The sequence below is a fragment of the Heteronotia binoei genome, chromosome 4 (assembly GCF_032191835.1).
Source record: "Heteronotia binoei isolate CCM8104 ecotype False Entrance Well chromosome 4, APGP_CSIRO_Hbin_v1, whole genome shotgun sequence".
Lineage (NCBI taxonomy): Eukaryota > Metazoa > Chordata > Lepidosauria > Squamata > Gekkonidae > Heteronotia > Heteronotia binoei.
In genome coordinates, this window is record NC_083226.1 from 186,016,249 (window position 1) to 186,043,747 (window position 27,499).

Genomic DNA, 27,499 nt, shown 5'->3' on the forward strand with positions numbered 1-27,499 from the left:
AGTACCTCTTGGCAGTGAAGATGAGTTGTTGTGGATTGCTGAGGAGGAGCAACCGGATCATCATGACCACGTCAGCAAGCCACTCGATTTGTCCGTAGCTTTCCAGAGAAGTGATCAACTTATGAACATGAATTTGGAGACCTTTTCGCAAATGTTTGAAGAGTCCATTTATTACCAAAGGGAGCTGCCTTTGGACTTCTCTGAATACAGACTTCAGAAGCTCAAGGTAGACTTCACGCCTGAAAGGGAAACGGAGCAGTACTTAGAAGAGCTTCCACTAATGCTGGACCTGACCGTTAATTCCATGGGGGCTTCTAGCAGCAGGCGGCAGGGGGGGGAGTTGCACCACAGATGGCCAGAGAGAACTCCTTGGACAGCAGCTTCTGAGACGGGGCACCCCAGACGGTTCAGCCTCCCTATTTTTCATTCTCCTGCAAAACCTGCGCCTCTCGCAGGGACTCAGAATGCAGCAGAAATCGGAACAACCCAAGAAGACAGAAGGGGATCCGTGAGCAAAGTCACGTCTTTATTTTCGACTCTAGGAGGCCTGCTGGGCAAATCTTCAGGGTCAGAGGGTGTGGATGCTCCATCGGAGTCTCCGGATCACACGCATGATGCTCTTCCACTGACGTCACCCAGGAAAAGAGGAGAGGCGGTGGGCGGCCATGCACAGATTTCCACCCGGTGTGAAGCAGGGAGAAAAGACTCAGCCGGGTTTGACACATTAGAGTCCGTTAGGAATGGCGTCTCTCAGAACGCTCCGCACAAGAAGGCTCCTTTGCTCAGGTCTCCCTTTCCACAAAGCTCTGGCCCCACCGGCCCGCAGCTTGGTCAGTTAGGTGCCATTGTTATGCCAGCTCAGTCTAGATGCCAGACGAGCAGGGAGGAGCCCAAGAGAGCGGAGGCAGTGCCCACCCAAGCGTCATCAGAGGCCGAGGGGACGCTCTTCCAAAGCGCCCTGAAGATCTTCCACCGGGGGGAGGCCCCCGTCCCAACTGCAGCAGCGGAGAAAAGCCAAACATCTGGATTTATTGATTTCTTTAAAGCACAGCTGAACAAACCACCACCAGACTCAACAGCAGATCTGTTGAGTGAAAATGCGAAGAAGACGCCTGGAGAGAAAGGAGAAGGCTCGGGCCTTTCTTCCTTGTTTGGTTCCATCGGGGACCTTTTCAGAGGGGACGTAGCCCCTCCCCCTCCGAGTGCCACTGTTCTGCCGTCCGGTGGGACCCAGATGCTGGTGGAAAGAGAGGCTCCGGATGGGCAAGGCGTGCAAGAGCCTAGCAGCAACGCAGCTTCTGAGTCCCGTGCTCTTCTGCGGCAGGGTGGGGAGGAAACTGCCCAGAGACACGGCCTGCCCAGAAGAAGAGGAGAGGAAACAGAGACCCTGCCAAAGGATGCTGGCCACAGCCCCTCCCTGCATGCAGCCCCCGGAACGGGCCACCCAAGTCCACCACGAGGGCCACGTGCCAGTGGACCAGCTCTATCACCAGGGGGTAGCCGTCCAGGAGCCACGCCTCACCCTGCACAGCCAAGCGGCCCCCCGGAACCCCCACAGGAGCTCGGATGGAGCTGGCCTTTTGGCTTGTCCCAGGCAGCCGATCCTTCTAAGCCTCAGCCGGCCGGCAGGAGCCTTTTCTCTTTCTTCTCTGCAGGAGAGGCCCCGCCCCCTTCTTCAACAGTCCCGGAGGCCAAGCCTGCAGAAGCAGAGGGTTTCTTCAAGCTCCCCTCCTTCCTGTCGGGGGGAGGCCCTCCTGTGAAGCCCCAGAGTAGCTCCAGTTTCGGCTTCTTCAGCCTGACCTCCTTCCTGGATGAAACCCCGCCAGCGGCCCCTGCAGAGCCACCTCCACGGCAAGCGAGCACCAGGGCCTCTGCTTCTGTTGACTCGGGCATTGGAGCTGGCAGCCAGCAGTCCCTGGAGAAGGAGGAGGAGGAGGTGGCGGCTGCTGCTGATGTGGTGGCCGCCGTGCTGGGCAAGAAAGAGGCTGCCGGCCTGCACAGCAGAGCAGGTGCCTTGAATGTCCCTGTGGCTGAACCCCCCAGGGCTTTGGGAGGCAGGCAGAAGGCAGGCAGGCTTCCTGCGGCCGTGAGGGATGCAAGCGGAAAAGATCAGACGTGGGAGGACAGCAGAGCCTTACCTGCGCAGGCCCCGGGGTCAGCGGAACAACCACAAAAGAACCCAGAAGAGAGAGCTGTGCTTGTGTTGCCTCCAGACAAGGCACCGGCTCCATCGTACCGGGGTGAAAACACAGAATGGAATTCCGTTTCGGACGTGGGGGTCCCTGAAGTCCTTTTGCAGGAGGGGGCACCTGAAGGGCGGCCAGACGTTCCTGAGGTGAAGCTGCAGGAAGCCCAGGCAGCAGCAGGCCCTCCCCCTCCCGGCACAAGCTGGCCGCACACCCAGTCTGGAAGGGCTCCCCCCACAGCAGCCTTGCAAGGCACGCCTCAAGAACCTGAGAGCGACAAGTCTGTGCTAGACGCTTCTGTGGAAATGTTCTCGAGTTTCGTGACCAAAATGAAACCCACCAAAACCTTCTCTGACTTCTTTTCCCAGCCCCAGCCTCCGGTGGCTCCAAGCACCCAGAGGAAAAGCTCTTCCTTCTTTGGTTTCTCGTCTCTGCCGGGGGGGCCCTCACCCACCTTCAGCAGCGATTTCTTCGGCATTTTCAAAGGGGCGTCGGAAGAGGCCCCTCCCCAACCAGCTGCAGCCCCCAAGCCCCCCAGGGCCGACTCCTGCGCCAGAGAGGCTGCAAGCAACAGACGCACCACCAAGCCAGACCAGATCTCTCGAGCCGAACTGCTGGGGACAGAAGCCAGCGGTGTCTTCAGAAGAGAGGATGGTGCCCCAGTGTTGGTGGAAGGGGGCTCGACAAAGGAGCCTAAGAGGGGTCAAGAGGAGCCTCTGTTAGACGCTCCGGAAACAAGGCTCTCTAGGGAGGAGAGAGGCCTTGAGGTGGCACCTGGGGAGACGAGCTTTGTCCCAATCCACCCAGTGTGGAGCGCTGGCCCTTGCAGTCAAGATGCAGAGGATGCCATCGGCGCAGAAGCCGCTGAAGTGTCCAGGCAGCCGTTAGAGACGGATGTTGCCTCGGTGGCTGCTGAACAAGAAGCCCCAGAGCAGGAAATTGAAGTTGGCCCCATGGATCTGGACCATGCCCATGAACTGGAACCTGAAGTTGATGAAGGAGACAAGGGCTCGTGGCGCTCTGCTCCGGGGACTGCGGGAGGCCTGAAGCTTTGTTTCCTGGTTTCAGATGAGGGACAAGACTTGCTCCAGAAAAGTCCAGCCAGGACTCTGGGGACGGAAGGAGATGCACAGCTTGAGAAGGAAGAGCCTTCAGCGCAGAGCTCGGCTCCTGCCAGCAGGCCTGCCAGCGGTGCCACAGAGTCCAGCGGTGCCAAGCCTGGCTTTGAACTCCCAAGCCTCTTGGGCTTGCCCAAATTCAGCTTTGCACCTTCCACGGAGGCGTTTGGCTCCTTCTTCCCGCTGCAGCCACCTGCAGCTAGTCAGGCTACGGCGGAGCCGGGCCTCATGTCCGGGTTTCACAAGCTCTCTTCCACTTTGTTTGGCGGAGGAACTGAAGAGAAGGCAGGGAAGCCAGAGAGCGCCCAGGGCCCAGCGTTCGGGCGGAAGCTGGACTTCTCCTTTCCCTGGCAAAAAGACGGCAAGCAGGCTCCTCCCCAGGACGGGGCAGGCCCACCCCCGGCAGAGGGCTTGTCCGACAAAGATGTGACCCCAGATGCTCTCTCCGGACTGGACGCCAAGGCCCCGCCGGTGGCGTCTGCACCTCAGCAGCCCGTCCCACCTGCGATCGACGCAGAGGAGGGAGCCAAGGCTGACCAACTGCCCGCTCCAGCGGCCGAGTTGGATTCCTGCGCTGAGAAGTCCCATCGTTTTGGCGAGGGGTGGAGCGGCCCCACTGCTGCCGTCTCCTCCGTCCTGTCCTGCGAAGAGCTGGAGGGTGCCGGGTTGGGAGAGCCTGAAGATGAGCCAGGCAGGGGGGTTCCCAGCGGCCCCCCAGGCCCGGCTTTGGAAGAGCTGGTGGAGGCCATCCCCTGTCCTGCCGCGGGAATTCTCCCTCCTGGATCGCAGCCCCCGGAGGCGACGAGCAGCAGGCCCCTGGAGGAGAAAAGGCCAGTAGCTTGTGCAGCATGATAAATGGTGTCCACTCACGGGCCATTTATAATGCAAGAGCGCTAGCATAGACCCTGTCCTTCCGACTCACTCACACCGTGGTTGCTAGCAGTGGTAGGACGACTCCCCCCCCCCCCTCCCCATAAGTCCTTTCTGTGGTTTTTCTCCATCTCTCAAAATCTCCCTTTCTCTTGAAAAATCTCCCAGGTGTTCTTCTTTCCCTGTTGTGGTTTTTTTTTTGTCAACCAGCAGCTTCCGTTATTGCTTTTGTTAGCTTTTTGTTGCCACATTCCTTGTGAGAGCACCTGGCACTTCCCAATGACATGGCCGGGGCGGGGGGGCGGGGGGCACAAAATGTTGGGCAAAAGTCACCGTTCAGCGGGGAGGAGTGGATTGAGACGGCTTCCTTTCAAATGGATTGGAAGAAAAGCCTTTGATTGCTCATTTAAAATGAGCTCCTGGTTTGGAAAAAGGTATCTCAGGAGATGCAGACAGTGCTGAAACTGAAGCCGTTGCCAGTCCTGTAACTCAGGCAGAGAGTCAGTCAGTCTCTCTCCCTTTCTCTCCCCCTCCCTCCCCACTCTCCCTGTCTCCCTCCCTTCCCCTCTCTCCCTCTCTCTCTCCCTCCCTCCCACTCTCCCTCCCTCCCTCCTTCCCTCTCTCACTCTCTCTCTCCCTCCCTCCCTCTCTCCCTCCCTCCCTCCCACTCTCCCTTTCTCTCCCTCCCTCCCTCCTTCCCTCTCTCACTCTCTCTCTCCCTCCCTCCTTCCCTCCCTCCCTCTCTCCCTCCCTCCCACTCTCCCTCTCTCTCCCTCCCTCCTTCCCTCTCTCACTCTCTCTCTCTCCCTCCCTCCCTCTCTCCCTCCCTCCCTCCTCTTTCTCCCACTCTCCCTCTCTCCTTCCCCCCTCTCATTTCCTCTCCCGCTTTCCCTCCTTCTCCCTCCCTCCCTCTTCCTCTCTCCCTCCCTCCCTCTCTCTCCCTCCCTCCCTCCCCCTCCCTCCTTCCCTCTCTCACTCTCTCTCTCCCTCCCTCCATCTCTCTCTCTCCCTCCTCTTTCTCCCACTCTCCCTCTCTCCTTCCCCCCTCTCATTTCCTCTCCCGCTTTCCCTCCTTCTCCCTCTCTCTCCCTCCCCCTCTCTCTCCCTCCCTCCCTCTCTCCCTCCTTCCCCTCTCTCCCTGTCTCTCTTCCTCTCCCTCTCTCTCTCTCCATCCCTCTCCCTGTCTCTCTCTCCGTCCCTCTCTCTCCCTTTCTCTCTCCCTCTCTCTCCCTCCTTCCTCCCCCCTCTCTCTCCCTTTCTCTCTCCCTCCCTCCCTCTCTCCGTCCCTCTCTCTCCCTTTCTCCCTCTCCCTCCCTCCTTCCTCCCCCTCTCCCCCTCTCCCTCTCTCTCCCTCTCTCATTCACTCACAGAAAGAGTGTGTGTTTGTGTGTGTGTGAGAGAGAGTTGAGGGTTCTCCTGGACCTTTAAGAGTTCTATTGTTGCAATGCCGTGTTCTTGCTGTGCAACAGCTTCTGTGCTGCTGTGGCCTACAGCCACATTTCAGCTTTTCTGCTCCACTGCCAGCCCCAGGTGTTTGGCGGCTGCAAGCAAGGAGCCAACGAGAAGCGACAAAGGAGGGCCTCTTTGCCTGACCTCCTGCCACCGCTAAGCCTCCAAGCCAGGTGGCCTCTGACTTTTCCCTACCTTGTCTTGAAAACGTGCGTGATGGTCCCTGCATAGGTTTAGCTCTCAGCCTCTGGAAGGAAAGACATTTGCCCCTGGGTGGTGTCTAGGGAAACTGCCTCGCCTGAGAGGGAAGGTGCCCCCGCCATTGAGTCTAGGCCTGGCCCTGCTTTGCAGGCCCTCCCCTCCCCGCCCTGCCTCCGGCATGTCCTGGAGCCTGAGTTCTGAGTCTTTCCCCTGCCCTGCTGGGCGCCAGGAAAGGAGAGTCCCGTCAGCAGGCATTGGGTGCGTGGTTGCTCCCGCTCAGCGCTTGGGAAAAGGGCTGTGCTGATTCCGGGTCGGTGCCAGCTGCAGCAGAGCATGTCGCCAGCCGGAATCAGAACGGGGGAATGTGGGCATAGAGCAGCTGTAGAAGAGGTTCAAATGCGGACGGCCCGTCCTGGGTAGTTGAGGAAGACGGGTTGCCGGGAGCTGCCTTGAGCCTTGGCCCTTTCAGCTCTGCTCGGCGGACTCCGCAAGCCTCCGCTGCTGTTCTTGGTGGCTTTCTCTGGGCCAGGCTTTGCATGCTCCCCGCCGTCTTGTGCTCTCGGTGCCAGGCGGACCTCTCGAGCCCCCAAGCAGCAGGTGAGGCAGCACCAAGCGACCCGGTGTGGTTGGGGCTGACGTCGCTTGTGGGACCCGTTGAGGCCTTTGCCCATGGGAAGCCAGAACTTGCTCTCTGCGCATATTGTGCGTGTTCGTGTGTGTGTTGCGACCGCCACGTGTTGTTTCCTGAGTGCCGCTGCTTTGGCTTACTGGTTTCTTGCTCTCTTGTAGTCCCGCCAGCAGTGTTAGGTTTGGCTCCTCCTGTGACATCAGCCAAGAGAGTTCTCGGCTAAGTGAGCTGGAACGCTCTCAGGGGAGTGCCGCCAACTCGGAACACGAGGAGGAGGAGGAAGAGGAGGAGCGTCGTCAAGGGGTGCTGCCCATCCGCCACCAGAAGGAGGCCCACGGATTGCCCCACGAACAGCAGGAGTCGCAGGTGGCACGAGCTGGCAGAGAGCAGGTGCTGCTGGAGAGCGAGGAGGCAGGGAAAAGAGAGCCCGCGGTGCTGAGCCCCCCTCCAGAAGATGAGAAGCCCAAGGAAGTATCTGAGAAGCCACCTGACAGGTAGGTGATGTGACTTTGCGGCCTTGGAGAGGAAACTAATCTTTGGTGTCTTTGGGAATATTTATTTGCTTGTTTCAGACATTTATCCACCGCTTTCCTTCCTTATGGTGCTCAGGGTGGTTCACAGCACGGATAAAAGACATTTAAAAAGCCATCTGGGAGAGGATACTTAGTCTTTCACCAATCACGGACTAGTGGGCGAGGGGAGGGGTGGCTCTATTCATACGAGAGGCTTACTCCTCCCTGGCTCTCCCGGCCCCAGAGATCAAGGGCATTGAATGTGCCGGTCTGGCGTGGGACGTTGGGGAGGGGTTGGCGATCTGGCTGGTGTACCGTCCGCCTAACGCACCAACCGGCGCCTTGCCATTCCTGATGGAGGCCGTAACAGGCTGGGCGTTGAAGTACCCGAGGCTTTTGATCCTGGGTGACTTCAATGTTCATGCCGATGACGCGACCTCCAATCGGGCGATGGACCTAGTGTCATCCATGGTGACTCTCCCAAATTGTTACAACGCCCACTCGCCAGGCAGGGCACATGCTAGATTTGATCTTTGCGGCGGGTGTTTTAGTGGACGGTATTACTGCCGAAGCAGTACCATGGTCGGACCACTATGCCCTCAAGGCTCGTGTGGATGTCCCACCTCAAGACCGTTTAGGCGGTGAGCATATTTTAGCTCGCCCGCAGAGCCAGATGGACCCGGAACGGTTCCAAAGGGCTCTACGGGATTCCTGGCCCCCTTGCGATTCCCTGGATGACCTGACGGAGTCTTGGTATGACAGACTCTCCAGAGCCATCGATGAGATCGCACCTCGATGTCCTCTGCGCCCTCGCTCTAAGCTAGCGCCATGGTATAACCTGGAGTTGCGGCAGATGAAACGAGGACTCAGACGGCTAGAGAGGCAATGGCGGCGTACTCGAGACGAAGCGACTAGGACATCTTATAGAGAGTTTATGAGGTCCTATGAGACGGCAGTCAAAGCCACAAAGAAAATTTACTTTGCGGCCAAGATTGCATCTGCAGTTTCGCGCCCGGCACAATTGTTCAACACAATTCGGACCCTTATAACACTGCCACAAGGCGGGCCAAATTCTAAGGAATTGGAGATTGGCTCTGAGGCTTTTGCGAACTTTTTTGCAGACAAGATCTTGTCGCTCCGCCATGGCCTCCCCGCCACATTGGAGACAGTATGTGAACTCGAGGCCCCGTGCCTGCCTTCTGGTTTTGTTCTGGATTGCTTCGATACACTCAGCCTAGAGGAAGTTGACAGGATCCTCTCTACTGCACGACCTACAACTTGTGATCTGGACCCTTGCCCCTCCTGGCTTATTAAAGCTTGCCAGAGGGAGCTCAGATATCCTATATGGGATATCATGAATAGATCCCTTATGGAAGGGCATTTTCCGACACCTCTTAAAGAGGCTGTGGTTCACCCTCTCCTGAAAAAATCGACGTTAGACCCGGCCGAATTGGCACATCACTGGCCGGTCTCGAATTTACGCTTTTTGGGTAAAATTATTGAGAGGGCAGTGGCGCTGCAGTTACAGAGCTTTCTGGATGACGCTTCCGTTCTTGACTCTCACCAGTCCGACTTCACCCAGGTCACAGGACGGAGACAGTGCTGGTCGTCCTGGTGGATGACCTCCAGTGGCATCTGGATTGAGGCGGCTCAGCGGTGCTGATATTGTTGGACCTATCGGCAGCATTCGATACGGTCGACCATCGGTTGCTGACCTGCTGTCTCGCCGATTCAGGGATTCAGGGGCTGGTCTTGCAATGGCTTCTCTCTTTCCTTGATGGTCGGGGACAAAGGGTGGCGATTGGGGGTGAACTGTCCCTGAGACACGCGCTTGACTGCGGGGTGCCTCAGGGGGCGGTGCTCTCCCCGATGTTGTTCAACATCTACATGCGCCCCCTTGCCCAAATCACCCGGAGGTATGGGTTGGGTTGTCACCGGTACGCTGGTTGGAGCAGTGTGAACTTGATGATGAGCTTCTCTGATTGGTGGGGCAGTCAGGAGGGCCTCTCCCTCTGATCTTAATTCCTGGGCAGGGATGTCTGTGAGAGAACAGTCCTTCAGATGCCCTGGCCCCAAGCTGTGAAGCCAGGGAGTCCTGCACACTCCACGAACAGAGAGGGCCACAGGGGCCTTTGGTGTGCCTCTCCTAGGCTGTTGTGGGCAGCCTTTGCCCCCTTCGCTGCCTTCTCTTTCTCGCCAACTCGGTCGTGTTGCCTTCTTGCCTCTTCTGTTCCTGATTTGGTTCTCTCTCTCTTGCTCTCACCAGCTACCCCGATGCAAGCGACCCTCCATTGTTTGCCCCAGCAAGAGCCCGCTGGATTCGTGCCATTAGCAAAGTCCGGCTGCAGTTCCAGGAGGTAGGGCTGGCCGCGGGCGGCCCGTTTTTCTATATCTCTGTCAGTCTTGTCTCTGAAGGGTGGCGTTAGCGGCTGGAGGGAGGTGCTTTGCTGGAGAGGGTTGTGTAGAGGCACTGGAAAGGCACGTGTGTGTCTGTGTGTTGCTGGAATGGGCAGGGCGGGGGGAGGCTGAATGTGTCACTCTCGCGGCCGGGAGGAATCTTTGTGGGAAATGTCTAACGTCGGCCTCCAAAGCGAGCAGTCGTTGCCGTCAGAATGGAGTCCATTTTGCTCAACCAGCTGGTGCTACTGAAGGGGGGTGGGTGGGTGGGGCAGGAGGTGCCCCTCCCATCCTGCACTGCTCTTGCTCTTGCTTCAGGGAGAACTTCAGAGGCTGCTCCATGTGTGATCAGCTTTGGGGGCGAAGGGAAAGAAGGCCTCGTTTTTGGGGATGCGTTCTTGCCTGGGGGTTGCCTCCCCTGCCCCCCTGATCAAAACAAGTCCCCCCCACCTCTCCGAGCCTCTTCGTTCCTGGAATGAATAAGCTTTGGGGGGCGCTGGGTGTTCTCGCAGTCAAGCGCGCCTTGGAACAATGCCAGGCTTTCTCGAGAGGAGTAATGAAGTTTCTCATGCAAGGCAGAGAATTGTCTGTTAACAGCGCAGGGAGCCAAATGCTCTCGTCACGCTTAAATAAGTAAGTGGCCTGTTGAACCAAGTGAAAAGATTCTGCCAGGCTTGGGAAACACGTGGCCAGCTGTCACAGAAGAACTTAGAGACGCATCATTGTGATTGTCTTGCTTTGCTTCCGAAGAGAGCTGAATTTGGGCAACTGAGTGACATGTTTCCGGAGTCCCACCCCCAGGAGTCTTGCCGCCTTCTTTCTCTGCCCAAGGAGAATGCCTGCTGCTGGAAGGCCTTGGGGTGTGTGTGTGTGGGTGGGAGCTGTACATTGATATTATTCTGTCGCTGGGGATCTGGGGTGCACATGCAAAAGGCCAAGGTCTTCCGTGTGGGCACACACATTTTCCGCTATGCCCAGAAATTGCTAAATGGGCCTGCCGAGATTGCTCTACTGAGGTTCTTTCAGATTTCTTGTTGGATCTGTGTTTGTGTGTTGACGTTTTGAAGTAAGTCTTCTAAGAAAACAACTTGGTTATTAACGTATTAAACTCACAGCTTGTTAAACAGCCTTACAGACTGTCTTCGGCGTGGAGGGGGCTGTCTGTTGGGTAACGGCAGCTGTGAGAAGGACAGAAATGCAGTGGCGGGAAGGACTTCATGGATCCACCTGAGGGTGCTGTAGTGTGAACTCAGACCCGGCTGGGGTTTCAGCCACAAATCCAAGTTCTGGTTGGAGCAGTGTGAACTTGATGATGAGTCTTGGGCATGGGTAGGGTCAAACACATTTGTTATGAGGGATGATTTGACATAAATGAGACCTTGTCGGGCCAGGCAATGTGTCCTAAAATGTAATGCCGGGTAGCAGAGATTTAAAATGTATAAAGGGCACAGACAAAGACAATTAAAGGAGTTTTTTTAAACTTAAAATAAAAGATACTTCTGATAACTTGACACCTCTTGCTCTGAATTATTGCATCAAAATCTGGAGACAGTGTCTGTGCTGTAGCATTCTTGAGTAGGCTGTTCAGGTGTAGTTCAGGTGTGTATCTGTAAGTTGCAAACCTGCTTTTGACATTCATTACAGAAATCTCATGGTCAATGCTTTGAGCCTAAGACCCAGGGGGAAACAAGAAATGGCTGGGTATTGTGAGCTTTTGCACATAAGTTGCTTTGAGCCCAACAAAACACACACACATACACTTTCTTTCTCTGTCGCAAGTCAAGAAGCTCATACCTTGAATAAACTGTGTTAGTCTTAAAGGTGCTTTGTATTTCTCCCTGTGATTGAGGGAACTGGGTAAAGTGAGGAGGGGAGGAGCCTCAGCCAATCAAAGGAAGAGAGGCTTGGCTCAGTAGCTCTGCTGCGCGATTGAGAGAGCCTGGCAAAGCAAGCTATCTTGCTCTGTAGCTCCTGTGTGATTGAGAGAGCCTGGTAAAGCAAGCTGAGATGCAGAAGGAAGCAAGAGAGGGAGAAGGAAGCAAAACAACGGCGACTTGTATTTTTGGAAAAAGAAGAAGAGATTGGATTTATACCCCACTCTTCACTGGGAACAGCGGCCCCGTGGCGCAGAGTGGTAAAGCAACAGTACTGCAGCACTGTGGTCTGAACTCTCTGCTCACGACCTGAGTTCGATTCCGGCGGAAGCTTGACTCAGGTAGCCGGCCAAGGTTGACTCAGCTTTCCATCCTTCCGAGGTCGGTCAAATGAGTACCCAGCTTGCTGGGGGGAAAGTGGAGATGACTGGGGAAGGCAGTGGCAAACCACCCAATAAGAAAGTCTGCAACGTCACTGTGGAGAAACGCCATCTGAGAGTGTTGGTGCTTCATCCAAAAAGGCAGGGATCAGTAAATCCATTCAGCAGGCTTTGTAGCCTTCCCCTCACTCCCCCCCCTCCCTTCCAGAGCCAAACCAACAACGCTAGGGGGAAAGCCTCCTAGAGAGGCAGGAAGTGCTGTTGTTCTTGCCATGTGCCAGGCAGGAAGAGAGTCTGAGTTTGCAGCAGGCGCTCGGGAAGGGAGGCTGCTTGGCTGTGAGCTCCTGCCTGGGAGGCTCCAGGCAGCAAGGCAACGTAAGTAATTCTCAAGACAGGACAAGTCTAGACCAGGGACAGTAGAAAGCGTTTATGAACAACTTTCCTTTGTTATGCTGTTTGCTGTGCTGTGCTGTGCTGTGCTAATTTTGTAGATGCAACTGCTTTTGTTTTGTTTTTCTTTTCCTATCATTTTTACTGTTTAAATAAATGTTTTTTTCTGTTTTAAATACTGGCAGTCAATCTCTGTACCACATAGACCCCCAGACCGCTTTAGACCACGCTGTTTTTAAGAAGGGGGCCCCAGGGAAGGGGGGAAGGCATGCAGTTGGATAAGGTGCCAATCCTCCAGGGGTGCCCCAAAGAAGCGCTGAGGTCTCTGTGAAACCCAAGTGCAGGGTGGCAGAGGACCTTGAGGCCTGGCCTCACAGCTGGAGAGGGGGATTGGGAGTCCTGTTCCTCTCAATCTGAACCCCGGGACTGAGCAGGTGGTGGCAGCGAGCCCAAGGGGCAGGAGGAGAGATAGCTCCCTCCAGGAGTTGGCGACTCCATAGGGAGCAGACGGGACCGGGCCTGAAGGCAGAATCGGGCCGGTTCCGCCACAGTCACCCCAGAGTCGGAAACGACTGGTGCTTGCACAGGGGACCTTTCCTTTCCTTCACTGGGAATCTCAGAGCATCTTGTAATCTCCTTCTCTTCCTCTGCCCATAACAGACACCCTGTGAGGTAGGTGTGGGGCTGAGAGATCTCTGAGAGAACAGCTCTTCTGAGAAATTGTGGCTGACTCAAGGTCACACCAGCAGCTGCGTGTGGAGGAGGAGTGGGGAATCAAACCCGGTTCTCCCAGACTAGAATCCGTACACTCAACCACCACATTTTCTCTTTTCTGCTTGGAAATCGCATGGGGGGAGGAAGTGTTCAGTCCCCCCTCCCTGTTACTGCTGCCCTCCTTCAAATCCTTGCCTATATGAACATATATGAAAATATGAAGCTGCCCCCTCCATTCCTTTGAACAACGCATTATTTAAACACACACACACAAAGTACTCAAGATACATTTTTGGTGCTTTCCACCCAGTAAGTTTCCTGTGCCTCACCTGTTCCCAGTATCTAGCAGGTATATGGACATATGAAGCTGCCTTCTACTGAATCAGACCCTCGGTCCATCAAAGTCAGTATTGTCTACTCAGACTGGCAGCTGCTCTCCAGCGTCTCAAGCTGAGGTTTTTCACGCCTACTTGCCTGGACCCTTTTCAGGTGGAAATGCCGGGGATTGAACCTGGGACCTTCTGCTTACCAAGCAGATGCTTTACCACTGGGCCACAGCCCCATTCATGGCTCTCCAGGGTCTCAAGCGGAGGTTTTCACGCCTACTTGCCTGGACCCCTTTTAGTTGGAGATTCTGGGGGTTGAACCTGGGACCTTCTGCTTACCTAGCAGATGTTCTACCATTGAGCCACCATCCTTCCTTAAGACCTATGAAGCTGCCTTCTACTGAATCAGACCCTCAGTCCATCAAAGTAGGTCTTGTCTACTCAGACTGGTAGCGGCTCTCCAGGGTCTCAAGCTGAGGTTTTTCACGCCTACTTGCCTGGACCCTTTTTAGTTGGAGATGCCGGGGATTGAACCTGGGACCTTCTGCTTACCAAGCAGATGCTCTACCACTGAGCCACAGCCCCATTCATGGCTCTCCAGGGTCTCAAGCGGAGGTTTTTCATGCCTACTTGCCTGGACCCTTTTTAGGTGGAGATGCCAGGAATTGAACCTGGGACCTTCTGCTTACCAAGCAGATGCTCTGCCACTGAGCCACAGTCCCTCCCCTAACACTTATGAAGCTGCCCTCTACTGAATCAGACCCCCCTCGGTCCATCAAAGTCAGTCTTGTCTACTCAGACTGGCAGCGGCTCTCCAGGGTCTCAAGTGGAGGTTTTTCACCCCTACTTGCCTGGACCCTTTTGAGTTGGAGATGCCGGGGATTGAACCTGGGACCTTCTGCTTACCAAGCAGATGCTCTGCCACTGAGCCACAGTCCCTGCCCACTTTCATGGCAGCTCTCTAACAGTTGGAAATGCACGGGGAGCTCTTTGAGCGGGGAGTGATGTGCTGTCTGCCTCTGTCCCACCAGCTTGCATCCAGGCCCTTCTCAGCATCTGCCTCTGGATGAGCACATGCGTCGCTGAACTATTTTGAAATGCAACTGTGTGCAGGATCAAAATGAGACAACACCCCCCCCCCCCGCCCCGCGTGCATTTTTGGAGCTCTCCTTTTCAACAAATGACCTCTAACCAGTCCGGAACCCAATCAGGACACAGAGCTGTGAACAGCTTGCAGTCGTTTCATCCTTCCGCATCGGATGAGCTGTGAGTTCGGGCGGGCAAACTAGAGAGTGGATTTTCAGCTGTATTGCCGGGCCTGGGAAGCGACAGGGCTGTGTGAGCGGGGGAAGACTTGTGAGCCTTCTGATTGCAAGCCACTGGGTGTCTGTCCTAGAGTTGTAGGGGGTCTGTCTGTCCAAGGCGGTTGTTGTGTGGCTTCCCAGAAGGCTGTAAGGGATGTGTGTCTGGTTGATTTTGAAGCTCTGATTTTGGGGCTTCCCTCTGCTGGGCCTCTGAAGGTCCGATCTTGCCCCAAGGGAGGCTCCAGCCCTTTTTGTGCATGTGAGCCTGGCTTGCATCCAAAACTGCTTCAGCTTCTGAGCATGGCCTGCATGGTACTCGAAGGCTCAGCGCTTCCCCCAATTAGTGCCCAGTGCTGCAAGCTGCATGTCTTTCTAGGTCAATTGCACATGAATCTGCTGCCTGCGATGGGAGAGCCTCTGCAAGCCCCTCCCCTGCAAGTGATCCTAGCATGTGTTTCACATAGAGTTCGTTAAGAACATAAGAGAAGCCCTGTTGGATCAGGCCAGTGGCCCCTCCAGTCCAACACTCTGTGTCACATAAGAACATAAGAGAAGCCCTGTTGGATCAGGCCAGTGGCCCATCCAGTCCAACACTCTGTGTCACATAAGAACATAAGAGAAGCCCTGTTGGATCAGGCCAATGGCCCCTCCATTCCAACACTCTGTGTCACATAAGAACATAAGAGAAGCCCTGTTGGATCAGGCCGATGGCCCCTCCAGTCCAACACTCTGTGTCACATAAGAACATAAGAGAAGCCCTGTTGGATCAGGCCAGTGGCCCCTCCAGTCCAACACTCTGTGTCACATAAGAACATAAGAGAAGCCCTGTTGGATCAGGCCAGTGGCCCATCCAGTCCAACACTCTGTGTCACATAAGAACATAAGAGAAGCCCTGTTGGATCAGGCCAATGGCCCCTCCATTCCAACACTCTGTGTCACATAAGAACATAAGAGAAGCCCTGTTGGATCAGGCCAGTGGCCCCTCCAGTCCAGCACTCTGTGTCGCATAAGAACATAAGAGAAGCCCTGTTGGATCAGGCCAGTGGCCCATCCAGTCCAACACTCTGTGTCACATAAGAACATAAGAGAAGCCCTGTTGGATCAGGCCAATGGCCCCTCCATTCCAACACTCTGTGTCACATAAGAACATAAGAGAAGCCCTGTTGGATCAGGCCGATGGCCCCTCCAGTCCAACACTCTGTGTCACATAAGAACATAAGAGAAGCCCTGTTGGATCAGGCCAGTGGCCCCTCCAGTCCAACACTCTGTGTCACATAAGAACATAAGAGAAGCCCTGTTGGATCAGGCCAATGGCCCCTCCATTCCAACACTCTGTGTCACATAAGAACATAAGAGAAGCCCTGTTGGATCAGGCCAGTGGCCCCTCCAGTCCAGCACTCTGTGTCGCATAAGAACATAAGAGAAGCCCTGTTGGATCAGGCCAGTGGCCCCTCCAGTCCAACACTCTGTGTCACATAAGAACATAAGAGAAGCCCTGTTGGATCAGGCCAGTGGCCCCTCCAGTCCAGCACTCTGTGTCACATAAGAACATAAGAGAAGCCCTGTTGGATCAGGCCAGTGGCCCCTCCAGTCCAACACTCTGTGTCACATAAGAACATAAGAGAAGCCCTGTTGGATCAGGCCAGTGGCCCATCCAGTCCAACACTCTGTGTCACATAAGAACATAAGAGAAGCCCTGTTGGATCAGGCCAATGGCCCCTCCATTCCAACACTCTGTGTCACATAAGAACATAAGAGAAGCCCTGTTGGATCAGGCCGATGGCCCCTCCAGTCCAACACTCTGTGTCACATAAGAACATAAGAGAAGCCCTGTTGGATCAGGCCAGTGGCCCCTCCAGTCCAACACTCTGTGTCACATAAGAACATAAGAGAAGCCCTGTTGGATCAGGCCAGTGGCCCATCCAGTCCAACACTCTGTGTCACATAAGAACATAAGAGAAGCCCTGTTGGATCAGGCCAATGGCCCCTCCATTCCAACACTCTGTGTCACATAAGAACATAAGATAAGCCCTGTTGGATCAGGCCAGTGGCCCCTCCAGTCCAGCACTCTGTGTCGCATAAGAACATAAGAGAAGCCCTGTTGGATCAGGCCAGTGGCCCCTCCAGTCCAACACTCTGTGTCACATAAGAACATAAGAGAAGCCCTGTTGGATCAGGCCAGTGGCCCCTCCAGTCCAGCATTCTGTGTCACATAAGAACATAAGAGAAGCCCTGTTGGATCAGGCCAGTGGCCCCTCCAGTCCAACACTCTGTGTCACATAAGAACATAAGAGAAGCCCTGTTGGATCAGGCCAGTGGCCCCTCCAGTCCAACACTGTGTCACATAAGAACATAAGAGAAGCCCTGTTGGATCAGGCCAATGGCCCCTCCAGTCCAACACTCTGAGTCACATAAGAACATAAGAGAAGCCACGTTGGATCAGGCCAATGGCCCCTCCAGTCCAACACTCTGCGTCACATAAGAACATAAGAGAAGCCCTGTTGGATCAGGCCAGTGGCCCCTCCACTCCAACACTCTGTGTCACATAAGAACAGAAGAGAAGCCATGATGGATCAGGCCAGTGGCGCCTCCACTCCAACACTCTGTGTCACATAAGAACATAAGAGAAGCCATGTTGGATCAGGCCAATGGCCCATCCAGTCCAACACTCTGTGTCACATAAGAACATAAGAGAAGCCATGTTGGATCAGGCCAATGGCCCATCCAGTCCAACACTCTGTGTCACATAAGAACATAAGAGAAGCCATGTTGGATCAGGCCAATGGCCCACCCAGTCCAACACTCTGTGTCACATAAGAACATAAGAGAAACCATGTTGGATCAGGCCAGTGGCCCCTCTAGTCCAACACTCTGTGTCGCATAAGAACATAAGAGAAGCCCTGTTGGATCAGGCCAGTGGCCCCTCCAGTCCAACACTCTGTGTCACATAAGAACATAAGAGAAGCCCTGTTGGATCAGGCCAGTGGCCCCTCCAGTCCAGCACTCTGTGTCACATAAGAACATAAGAGAAGCCCTGTTGGATCAGGCCAGTGGCCCCTCCAGTCCAACACTCTGTGTCACATAAGAACATAAGAGAAGCCCTGTTGGATCAGGCCAGTGGCCCATCCAGTCCAACACTCTGTGTCACATAAGAACATAAGAGAAGCCCTGTTGGATCAGGCCAATGGCCCCTCCATTCCAACACTCTGTGTCACATAAGAACATAAGAGAAGCCCTGTTGGATCAGGCCGATGGCCCCTCCAGTCCAACACTCTGTGTCACATAAGAACATAAGAGAAGCCCTGTTGGATCAGGCCAGTGGCCCCTCCAGTCCAACACTCTGTGTCACATAAGAACATAAGAGAAGCCCTGTTGGATCAGGCCAGTGGCCCATCCAGTCCAACACTCTGTGTCACATAAGAACATAAGAGAAGCCCTGTTGGATCAGGCCAATGGCCCCTCCATTCCAACACTCTGTGTCACATAAGAACATAAGATAAGCCCTGTTGGATCAGGCCAGTGGCCCCTCCAGTCCAGCACTCTGTGTCGCATAAGAACATAAGAGAAGCCCTGTTGGATCAGGCCAGTGGCCCCTCCAGTCCAACACTCTGTGTCACATAAGAACATAAGAGAAGCCCTGTTGGATCAGGCCAGTGGCCCCTCCAGTCCAGCATTCTGTGTCACATAAGAACATAAGAGAAGCCCTGTTGGATCAGGCCAGTGGCCCCTCCAGTCCAACACTCTGTGTCACATAAGAACATAAGAGAAGCCCTGTTGGATCAGGCCAGTGGCCCCTCCAGTCCAACACTGTGTCACATAAGAACATAAGAGAAGCCCTGTTGGATCAGGCCAATGGCCCCTCCAGTCCAACACTCTGAGTCACATAAGAACATAAGAGAAGCCACGTTGGATCAGGCCAATGGCCCCTCCAGTCCAACACTCTGCGTCACATAAGAACATAAGAGAAGCCCTGTTGGATCAGGCCAGTGGCCCCTCCACTCCAACACTCTGTGTCACATAAGAACAGAAGAGAAGCCATGATGGATCAGGCCAGTGGCGCCTCCACTCCAACACTCTGTGTCACATAAGAACATAAGAGAAGCCATGTTGGATCAGGCCAATGGCCCATCCAGTCCAACACTCTGTGTCACATAAGAACATAAGAGAAGCCATGTTGGATCAGGCCAATGGCCCATCCAGTCCAACACTCTGTGTCACATAAGAACATAAGAGAAGCCATGTTGGATCAGGCCAATGGCCCACCCAGTCCAACACTCTGTGTCACATAAGAACATAAGAGAAACCATGTTGGATCAGGCCAGTGGCCCCTCTAGTCCAACACTCTGTGTCACATAAGAACATAAGAGAAGCCCTGTTGGATCAGGCCAGTGGCCCATCCAGTCGAATACTCTGTATCACAGAAGAACATAAGAGAAGCCCTGTTGGATCAGGCCAGTGGCCCCTCCAGTCCAACACTCTGTGTCACAGAAGAACATAAGAGAAGCCCTGTTGGATCAGGCCAGTGGCCCATCCAGTCGAATACTCTGTATCACAGAGTGGCCAACCCCCCCAGTGTCATCAGAAGGTCCACCAATGGGGCCAGGACACTACAAGCCCTCCCACTATGCCCCCTCTGAAGCAGCAAGAATGCAGAGCATCCCTGCCCCAGACAGAGAATTCCAACAACACGCTGTGGCTAATAGCCACTGATGGACAGAGGGGATTGGATATGCTTATTCAATCCCCTCTTGAAGCTGTCTATGCTTGTCACTGCTGCCACCTCCTGTGGCAGTGAATTCCACATGTGAATCACCCTTTGGGTGAAGAAGGACTTCCTTTTATCATTTCTAACCCAGCTGCTCAGCAATTTCATCGAATGCCCACGAGTTCTTGTATTGTGAGAAAGGGAGAAAAGGACTTCTTTCTCTACTTTTTCCATCCCATGCATAATCTTGTCAACCTCTATCATGTCACCCCGCAGTCGACGTTTCTCCAAGCTAAAGAGCCCCGAGCGTTTTAACCTTTCTTCCTAGGGAAAGTGTTCCAGCCCTTTAATCATTCTAGTTGCCCTTCTCTGGACTTTCTCCAATGCTATAATATCCTTTTTGAGGTTTGGTGACCAGAACTGCACACAGTACTGCAAATGAGACCGCACCATCGCTTTATACAGGGGCATTATGATACCGGTTGATTTTTTTTCAATTCCCTTCCTAATAATTCCCATAGTTGCTTCCCTCCAGGTGGGGCCTCGAGATCTCCTGGGTTTATAGTGGATTGCCAGATGACAGAGTTCAGTTCTCCTGGAGAAAATGGCATCATACCCCTTGCCGGTCCCTTCCCTCCTCTCTTTAAACCCCACGCTCCCCAGGCTTTGCCCCCCAAACCACCAGGAATGTCCCAACCCAGAGTTGCCCCCCTTCACCCCACTGCCTGGGGTTGTCTGGGGCAGCAAGTGGAATTTGCAACAGCTGTGGACTGGAGATGCCCCTCTGCAGGGAGGGCTCCATCGCAGCTCCGGCCCGTCACAGAATCATAGAGTTGGAAGGGACCTCCAGGGTCATCTTGGGTCATGCCTGCTTTTGGAACGCAGCAGCCGCTTGCAGGGTAATTTGGGGCAAAGATGGACAGGCTGGTGGGGAGTCTCCTCTGGCCTGACTTTTTTGAAATGTGATTTTTTAAAAAAGGCATTCTGCATCACTTTTGATTGTCAGTTCTCTTGCTACGGATGTTGATATTTATTTATGTCGAAAATATCTGTGCCACTTCTCCAGAGACCCACTTGACATCGTGTTGATGCTGCAGCTCCTTCAGCTGACTTTCCTTCTCTGGGTACTTTGATCCTGTGCAAAGCTGCCCCCCTTAGAGAACATTCAGGGGAGGGACGGTGGCTCAGTGGTAGAGCATCTGACTTTGATGGACCAAGGGTCTGATTCAGTATAAGGCAGCTTCATATGTTCATATTTGCTAAGCTAGCTAAATATTGAAAGTCCTGTGCCTGGATCCAGCAGGGCTGCTCTTAAGCGTCCACCTGACTCACCTCCTTGTCTCCCACGGTGCCCCCAGCCAGACACCCCTGGAAGAAGGCCTGTGGCAGAAGCACAGAGGTCCTCTTGCTGATGCCCTCACTTCAGTGGGGTGCCTCTTTCAGCCATGGAGATTGCAATGGGCCATACTGGCTATTAGCCATTGATGGACACATCCTCCATGAGTCCTTGTAATTCTTGGCTAAGCTCGCAACCATTGCTGCATCCAGGGCCAGCAAGTGCTCCCTGGTAATTACATGTTAGAATCACAGAATCATAGAAGAGTTGGAAGGGACCTCCAAGGTCATCTAGTCCAGCTCCCTGCACAATGCAGGAAACTCACAAACACCTCCCCCTAAATTCACAGGATCCTCATTGCTGTCAGATGGCCATCCAGCCTCTGTTGAAAAACCTCCAAGGAAGGAAAGCCCACCACCTTCCGAGGAGGAAGCCTGTTAGAATCATAGAAGAGTTGGAAGGAACCTCCAGTGTCATCTAGTCCAACCCCCTGAACAATGCAGGCAACTCACAAACACCTCCCCCTAAATTCACAGGATCCTCATTGCTGTCACGTGCCCATCTAGCCTCTGTTTAAAAGCCTCCAAGGAAGGAGAGCCCACCACCTCCTGAGTTGGAAGGGACCTCCAGGACTATCTAGTCCAACCCCCTGCACAATGCAGGAAACTCACAAACACCTCCCCCTCAATTCAAAGGATCCACATTGTTGCCAGATGGCCATCTAGCCTCTGTTGAAAAACTTCCAAGGAAGGAGAGCCCACCACCTCCCAAGGAGGAAGCCTGTTAGAATCATAGAAGAGTTGGAAGGGACCTCTATGGTCCTCTTGTCCAGCCCCCTGCACAATGCAGAAAACTCACAAACACCTCCCCCCAAATTCACAGGATCTTCATTGCAGTCAGATGGCCATCTAGCCACCACCTCCCAAGGCCATCTAGCCACCACCTCCCAAGGAGGAAGCCTGTTCCACTGTGGAACTGTTCTAACAGTCAGGAAGTTCTTGAGCCGGAAACTCTTTTCATTAAATTGCAACCCATTGGTTCTGGTCCTACCTTCTGGGGTCATAGAAAACAATTCCACACCATCGTCTGTATCTGGGGTGGCGAACGGTAGCTCTCCAGATGTTTTTTGCCTACAACTCCCATCAGCCTCAGCTATTGGCCATGCTGGCTGGTGCTGATGGGAATTGTAGGCAAAAAACATCTGGAGAGCCAACGTTCCCTACCCCTGGGGTCTTGGAAGTTGGGCTGTTGGACATAACTGAGCTGTCTGCTCATCTAGCCTCCGTCCCATCCTGAGGGATGCAGGTGTAAGGGTCCCTCAGCACCTCTGCTTCTTCGCTGATGCAGCGCAAGACCAGATCAGTGAGGAAGGAAACGGGGTGGCTGGAGGGGGAGAAAATTCATCTGCCTTGCATGAGAAAGGCCTAGAAGGACAAGGGTGGGCTGCATTTGTCTTGGTTATCTCTGCCTGGTTATGCAGGCCTTCATCAATGTGACCCAGAGATCGCGGAGAGGGTGAGTCTTTCTCCTTCCCTGGATTCCTGGTGCAAAGTGTAGAGCAGTGTGGTCTGTCTGCTTCTTCCACCGGGTCCCAGAGGTCGATTCTTATTTACAGGCTGTCTCGTTCCCTGCTGGGCGGCCAGTCCAGCCTGGTGGACGAAGTCTCAGGTTGGTGGAGGAGATGCCCAGGTGGGTGGATTCACCTGGGTCATCTCAGCATCTGTGCTCACTGAGCCAGCCCAGGACTTGGGAGTGTCTCAGCTGGTACGGATCTCCCTTGGGTTGGGCCCAATGCACACAAAGGAAAGAGCTTAGACTTGGTTTTATTTTATTTTACAGTAGGAGAAGCTCAGGCTCAGCCTGTGCTCTGGCCACCACCTCTTCAAGGTGCAGGGGGAAACTGCTAGTTTGAATAGTCTGCCTGCAGAGACTAATGGGTATGACAGGCTTCTGAAATGGCTAGGGTGGGTGGGTGGTTGAGATCCTCTATCATGGTTCTTTTGAACAAGATAGGAGTCGATTGCCCCTTTAAGACCAGCTTAGTTTTATTCAGAACGAAAGCTTTCGTGTGCATGCCCGCTTCTTCAGGCGAGGAATGAGGGGCAGTAAGCAGAGCCACATCTAGCTGGAGGGGTTGGGAATGCCAAGTGGTACAAAGTTAAACTTACTAGCAGAATAGTAAAATTAAGAAATTCTTAAAACCTTCGATCTGGGTTGCCTTAGCGCGGGAAACCATAAAACAGTAACATGTCAGGATGTGAGAATGCCTGTTCATTATTCTATTGCTAATAAACCCACGCTAATTCAACCCAGATCGAAGGTTTTCTGAATTTGTTTACTATTCTGCTATTGGTTTTTAACTTTGTACCACTTGGCATTCCCAACCCCTCCAGCTAGATGTGGCTCTGCTTACTGCCCCTCATTCCTCGCCTGAAGAAGCGGGCATGCACACGAAAGCTGACGTTCTGAATAAAACTAAGCTGGTCTTAAAGGGGCAACCGACTCCTATTTTGTTCTGCTACTTCAGGCCAACACGGCTGCCTATTTGGATGGTTCTTTTGAGGCTGTGGTGGGAATGCAAAGTCTGGGTGGGAAGCTATCGACCCTGTTGCCAACCCCACTCCACCGTCGACCGCTCTGACCCTTGGGGTAGAAGTTGGTGTCTTGGTGTCCCACCATGCCCAGGGACATCACGAGGGACAGGCGATGTCCAGAGTGGCCTCGGCAGAGGACTGAAGCAGAATCAGGCTGGATGCTGCAGAAGAGACGGTGGAGAAAATGGCGGCAGGAAATCCCTTCCTTTGCTCCTTCCATTGCATTGCTTGGCTTGCACTTGAAGTATTTGGTACTTGCCGATTCCAAAGTCTGAGCCTTCAAATTTCCTGGAATGGAGGAACGGGTTTGATGCTTTTGCAAAGGTGTGTGTGTGTGTGTGTATGTGGACAATCTCTCACATTCTGCTTTCAGTGTTCAGCAGGAGGCGTTTCCTTTGGGGGAAAATAGGAAGTTGCTAAGTGCAAATGGCAAAAATCTTCAAATATTCCTTCAGATCTTTGAGGTACAATGCCAAGTGAATGGCAAAGAGTCATTGCTTGTGGCCTCAAGAAAAGAGGACAGTTGTAAGCTGTCAAAAGGCAAGGTTAATAAATGCTTGAGGACGGATCGGGCCCCTCCAGGGAAGGTTCCAGAAGCTGCAGCAGCGTTGCTGTGTGTGCTGCAGAGAAAAGACTCGTTTGTGTGTGTGTGTGTGTCTTGTGGGTGCCTGGCATGAGCTGGAAGCGTGGGCCTTCCGTGCAGAACCTCTGCTGAGGTTGGGGTGGGGGAGTCCCCAGCTGGGTTCCTGGAGGAGTGTGGCAGGCCTCCAGCATGTGTGGTAGTTGGGAAGGAGAGATGGGGCTGAGGTGTCAGGGAGCGAAGGAGCCGCGGATGGTGCCTCGTGCTACCCAGCTGGGCATCCGTTGCCTTGCTACCTACTGCCTCATCTGAAATGAACTCCCAGGTGTTGAGGGGAGTGTGGCTTGGTTGTGGCTCTTAACCTGGCTGAGCTTTGTCTGTGTGCTGGATGGACACGGCCTGGGGAAGAGGCCTCCTCATAGCCGGCCGGCTGTTATGTTTTCCAAGGCAGGAGAGGCGCCACGTTTTTGCTCCTTTGTTCCTGGAGCAGCTGGAAATCTGATTTGTGCCCATCGTCAGCACCAGGGAATCTAATTACAGCAGCAGCCTCTGCTTCCATCGGGAGAAAGCCACAAGCGGCAGATTTTGGGAGCTTCGAACAAGTTCTGAAACATCTCTTGCTCTTTCTTTCTCTTACTGTCTCTTCGCCCTTTTCCTGCTCCACAACTAGCTGGAGGAAGTGTCCTGGGGAACATGAAACATTTGTGCCTTCAGGGGTCTTTTTTTTGGTGGGGGGGGGTGTTGATCCTCACCCCGTCGCATTATTCTCCTTTTGGTTTTGGATTTTCCCCCGTGGACCAGGAGGGCTATGATATTTCTTGGAAACATAAGAACATAAGAGAAGTCATATTGGATGAGGCCAGTGGCCCATCCAGTCCAACACTCTGTGTCACACAGTGGCCAAAAAACCCCCCAAGTGCCATCAGGAGGTTCACAAGTGGGGTTAGAAGCCCTTCCTCTGTGCCCCCCCACCCCATCACTGCCCCAGACTGAGAGTTCCAACAATAGGCTGTGGCTAACAGCCACTGATGGACCTCTGCTCCATATTTTTATCTAACCCACTCTTGATGGTGGCTATGCTTGTGGCCGCCACCACCTCCTATGGCAGTGAATTCCACATGTTTATCACCCTTTGGGGGAAGAAGTACTTCCTTTTATCCGTTTTATTGCTGGGACTGCTCAGCAATTTCATGGAATGCCCACAAGTTCTTGTATTGGGAGAAAGGGAGAAAAGTCCTTCTTTCTCTACTTTCTCCATCCAATGCGTAATCTTGTAAACCTCTATCATGTCACCCCGCAGTCGACGTTTCTCCAAGCTAAAGAACCCGAAGCGCTTTAACCTTTCTTCCTAGGGAAAGGGTTCCAACCCTTGAATCATTCCAGTTGCCCTTTTCTGGACTTTTTCCAATGCTATATCCTTTTTGAGGTTCCTTCCTTGGAGGTTTTTCAACAGAGGCTAGATGGCCACCTGGCAGCGATGAATATCCTGTGAATTTAGGGGGAGGTGTTTGTGAGTTTCCTGCCTTGTGCAGGGGGCTGGACTAGATGACCCTAGAGGTCCCTTCCAACTCTGTTATTTTTGATTCTAAGTATAGAGTCCAGATCACGTGAAGTGATAGTATCACTTTACTCTGCTCTGGTAAGACCTCACCTGGAGTATTGTGTTCAGTTTTGGGCACCACATTTTAAGGATATAGACAAGCTAGAAGGGGTCCAGAGGAGGGCGGCTAAGATGGTGAGGGGTCTGGAGACCAAGTCCTATGAGGAAAGGTTAAAGGAGCTGGGCATGTTTAGCCTGGAGAGGAGGCAGCTGAGAGGTGATAGGATCACCATCTTCAAGTACTTGAAGGGCTGACATATAGAGGATAGTGTGGAATTGTTTTCTGTGGCTCCGGAAGGTAGGACCAGAACCAGTGGGTTGAAATTAAATCCAAAGAGTTTCTGGCTCAACATTAGGAAGAACTTCCTGACCGTTTGAGCGATTCCTCAGTGGAACAAGAGGTGGTGGGCTCTCCTTCCTTGGAGGTTTCTAAACAGAGGCTGGATGGCCATCTGACAGCAATGAAGATCCTCTGAATTTAGGGGGAGGTGTTTGTGGGTTTCCTGCATTGTGCAGGGGGTTGGACTAGATGACCCTGGAGGTCCTTTCCAACTCTTCTATGATTCTATGACTTGTCCTCTCAGTTAGTGCAGAACTGCCAGAGAGCATCTCTTGAGCTACATCTCACCTCCCTTTGCAAGTTCTCTGGCTGGCAGATTGGAGGGCTTTTCAAATGTGGGCGTTGCTGGGCAGCTTCACCCACTGCTGGGCGCTGAGCCCATCTCCTGGGTGAATTCTCCCCTGCGTTATTGCTGTTGTTATATCAGCCCTGTGAAGATCCTGTGAATTTTGGGGGAGGTGTTTGTGAGTTTCCTGCATTGTTCTGATGTCTGGGGCAGTGATGCTCTGTAAGCATCTATCTTTTGGAGAAAGGTGGTGTTAATTAATTTTTCAGATCACATTCTTTTCTGTTCATTTTTAGAAGTTGTCTGATCTCTTATAAACAACATTCATCTGTTATGGCCTTATGTTGGTTTTTTTTAATGGATTATGTGAAACTCCCCTGTGAGGATGCAGAATCCATGGGGATTGGGCTGTTGGGATCAGCATCTGAACGCCTCAGCCAAGAGACCTGTGGGGTACGGAGGTCGGCGGCGGCGGGGTGTGTGTGTGTGGCTCCCTGGCTGATCTTCTGCTTTGTACACATAAGGCTGCAGGTTCAGTCCCCTGCATCTCCAGCTAAAAGCAACAGGTCATCAGTGATGTAAAAATCGGTTGAGTCCTGTGAATAAATCTCAGGGGATGATTTCCCACTAAAATAACAAAACAGCACCTATCATTAGCGATCAGGAAACCTCCACCAAACGATGGGGGGTTGGATTTTAGGCCAGAGGAAATTCCTGGAGTGGAGACCCTCTGGAGAGAACGTGTGCAAACGTGTCCCCAAACTGTTTGTGCAAAAAACACAGGATGTTATGAAGGGCTGTGGAAGAAATAAAGCTGTGTGGAAAAAATAAAGTGTGGAGCAGAGGTCCATCCGTGGCTATTAACCACAGTGTATTGTTGGAATTCTTTGTCTGGTGCAGTGATGCTCTGTATTCCTGGTGCTTGGGGGGCACAGTGGGAGGGCTTCCAGTGTCCTTTGCCCCACTAGTGGACCTCCTGATGGCACCTGGTTTTTTTGGCCACTGTGTGACGCAGAGTGTTGGATTAGATGGGCCATTGGCCTGATCCAACATGGCTTCTCTGATGTTCTTATGTGACGCGGAGTGTTGGACTGGATGGGCCACTGACCTGATCCAACATGGCTTCTCTTATGTTGTTATGTCTGGGGCAGAGATGCTCTGTATCCTTGGTGCTTGCGGGGGCACAGTGGGAGGGCTTCTAGTGTCCTGGCCCCACTGATGGACCTCCTGATGGCACCTGTTTTTTTTGGCCACTGTGTGACACAGAGTGTTGGATTGGATGGGCCGTTGGCCTGATCCAACATGGCTTCTCTTATGTTGTTATGTCTGAGGCAGTGATGCTCTGTATTCTTGGTGCTTGGGGGGCACAGTGGGGGGGCTTCTAGTGTCCTGGCCGCACTGGTGGACCTCCTGATGGCACCTGGGTTTTTTGGCCACTGTGTGACACAGAGTGTTGAACTGGATGGGCCATTGGCAGGACTCCCAAGTCCATGTTGCAGGGGAAGAGGGAGAGGAAGCAAGAGATCCCATGCATGAGAGTCAGGAGACAGCTATGGCGGCAGCACTGGAAGATTTCGGAGCAATTGAGTGCATGGCAGGGGCTGATATAAGGCAACAGAGGGGTCTCTCTGGGCTGGTGGGAAATACCCTGTCGTTTCTTGGCAACCAGGCTGGTCTGGTCCATTCTGAACCAGTTCAAGGCTGAGCCT

The 27,499-nt window shown here is 53.4% G+C and overlaps 1 protein-coding gene across 1 annotated transcript in view; it reads left to right on the forward strand.

The window, feature by feature from the left end:
* UNC13B (unc-13 homolog B) overlaps positions 1 to 27,499 on the forward strand; it is a 294,094-nt gene that overhangs the window by 88,627 nt on the left and 177,968 nt on the right. The window contains exons 11-12 of the mRNA XM_060236646.1: positions 6,614 to 6,946; positions 9,231 to 9,321. Of these exons, the coding sequence (XP_060092629.1) occupies positions 6,614 to 6,946; positions 9,231 to 9,321 (424 nt within the window). The remainder of the gene's footprint in view (positions 1 to 6,613; positions 6,947 to 9,230; positions 9,322 to 27,499) is intronic.